Consider the following 1157-nt stretch of genomic DNA (forward strand, 5'->3'; position numbering starts at 1 on the left):
TTGGTTCCTTGAATCTTCAAGTGGCACGCCTCCCAAGACACGGTCTTCGTCGGATCACCTTTCCGAATGGCACCGTCTTTGAAGATTCTCCATAATTACAAATAATAATAAAAATACAAAGCTATTCCTATTATACATTTGTAAAATGGAAAAACTAATAAAATAAAATTAAAAGTGATACGAGATCACATTAAATTACAACCGAATCAATATTCCCTATTTTTTTTTTTGGTAAAGGTAAATTATATTGATAGAGCACCAAGATACATCAACTATATAAGTCTGATACAAGCATCAGACAAAACAAAAAAACACAAAACTTAATTACATGAGTTTTTCAATCCACATAAGATCTCTCCTAGCCAACTTGCCTTTGAGCTGTTCCTTAACTTTTGTCCTGATTTCGTACTGAATCATGGCCACATAGACTTCAGGCCTTAGCAGCTTCATATCATGCCTGCATCCATTTCTTTGTCTCCACACATGGTAAGTAACAGCATTCAGAATGCTATTCAGGATCCCTACCTTCAATTTAGACAATCTAGCATTCCTTCTCCAGTCTTGATCTCTGGTGTCAGGCATCACAAATCCAACCCAGGTCTGAATATGTGTCATGATTTCTTTACTATACTGGCATTTAAAGAACAGGTGCTGGGGTGTTTCCTCCTCATTTCCACAGAGGCAGCAGAGACAGTCACTGCTGATATTAAGACGAAAGAGTTTGTCTTTGGTATTGAGGCCCTGATGCTGATATATCCAGGCAATCATTCCATGTTTAGGGACAGTCCACTTATTCCAAACCTGATGGTACCAACCCATATCAGGAGATGACTGCTGCAGCCAAGAGTAGCCTTTTCCAACTGAATATTCTTTACCAGGTATCATGCTCCATTCATTTTGAGAATAGGCAGTCTGCAGTTCAATCCTGAGCTTGCATACCCTCTTCCAAGTCCAGCTAACATCATTAGGACACTGATACTCCCCCCATCCATTCCTTCTTAAGTAGGTGCTATGAATCCACTGAACCTAGAGCTTGTCAGAGTGAGCATGGATCCACCAGATAAGTTTACCAACTGCAGCTTTATTCCATAGGCACTCATTCTTTAGTCCTATACTAAGATAAAATTACATAATTCAAAATTATATAAATAAAAGAC

At 38.5% G+C, this 1157-nt stretch overlaps 1 protein-coding gene across 1 annotated transcript; it reads right to left on the reverse strand.

Moving 5' to 3' along the window:
* Positions 1-324: 324 nt before the first annotated feature.
* LOC141645062 (uncharacterized) lies at positions 325-885 on the reverse strand. The gene has a single exon (XM_074453977.1). The coding sequence runs from the start codon at positions 883-885 to the stop codon at positions 325-327; it is 561 nt and encodes a 186-aa protein (XP_074310078.1).
* Between the last annotated feature and the right edge of the window lie 272 nt (positions 886-1157).

Source organism: Silene latifolia, chromosome 1 (genome assembly GCF_048544455.1).
Source record: "Silene latifolia isolate original U9 population chromosome 1, ASM4854445v1, whole genome shotgun sequence".
Lineage (NCBI taxonomy): Eukaryota > Viridiplantae > Streptophyta > Magnoliopsida > Caryophyllales > Caryophyllaceae > Silene > Silene latifolia.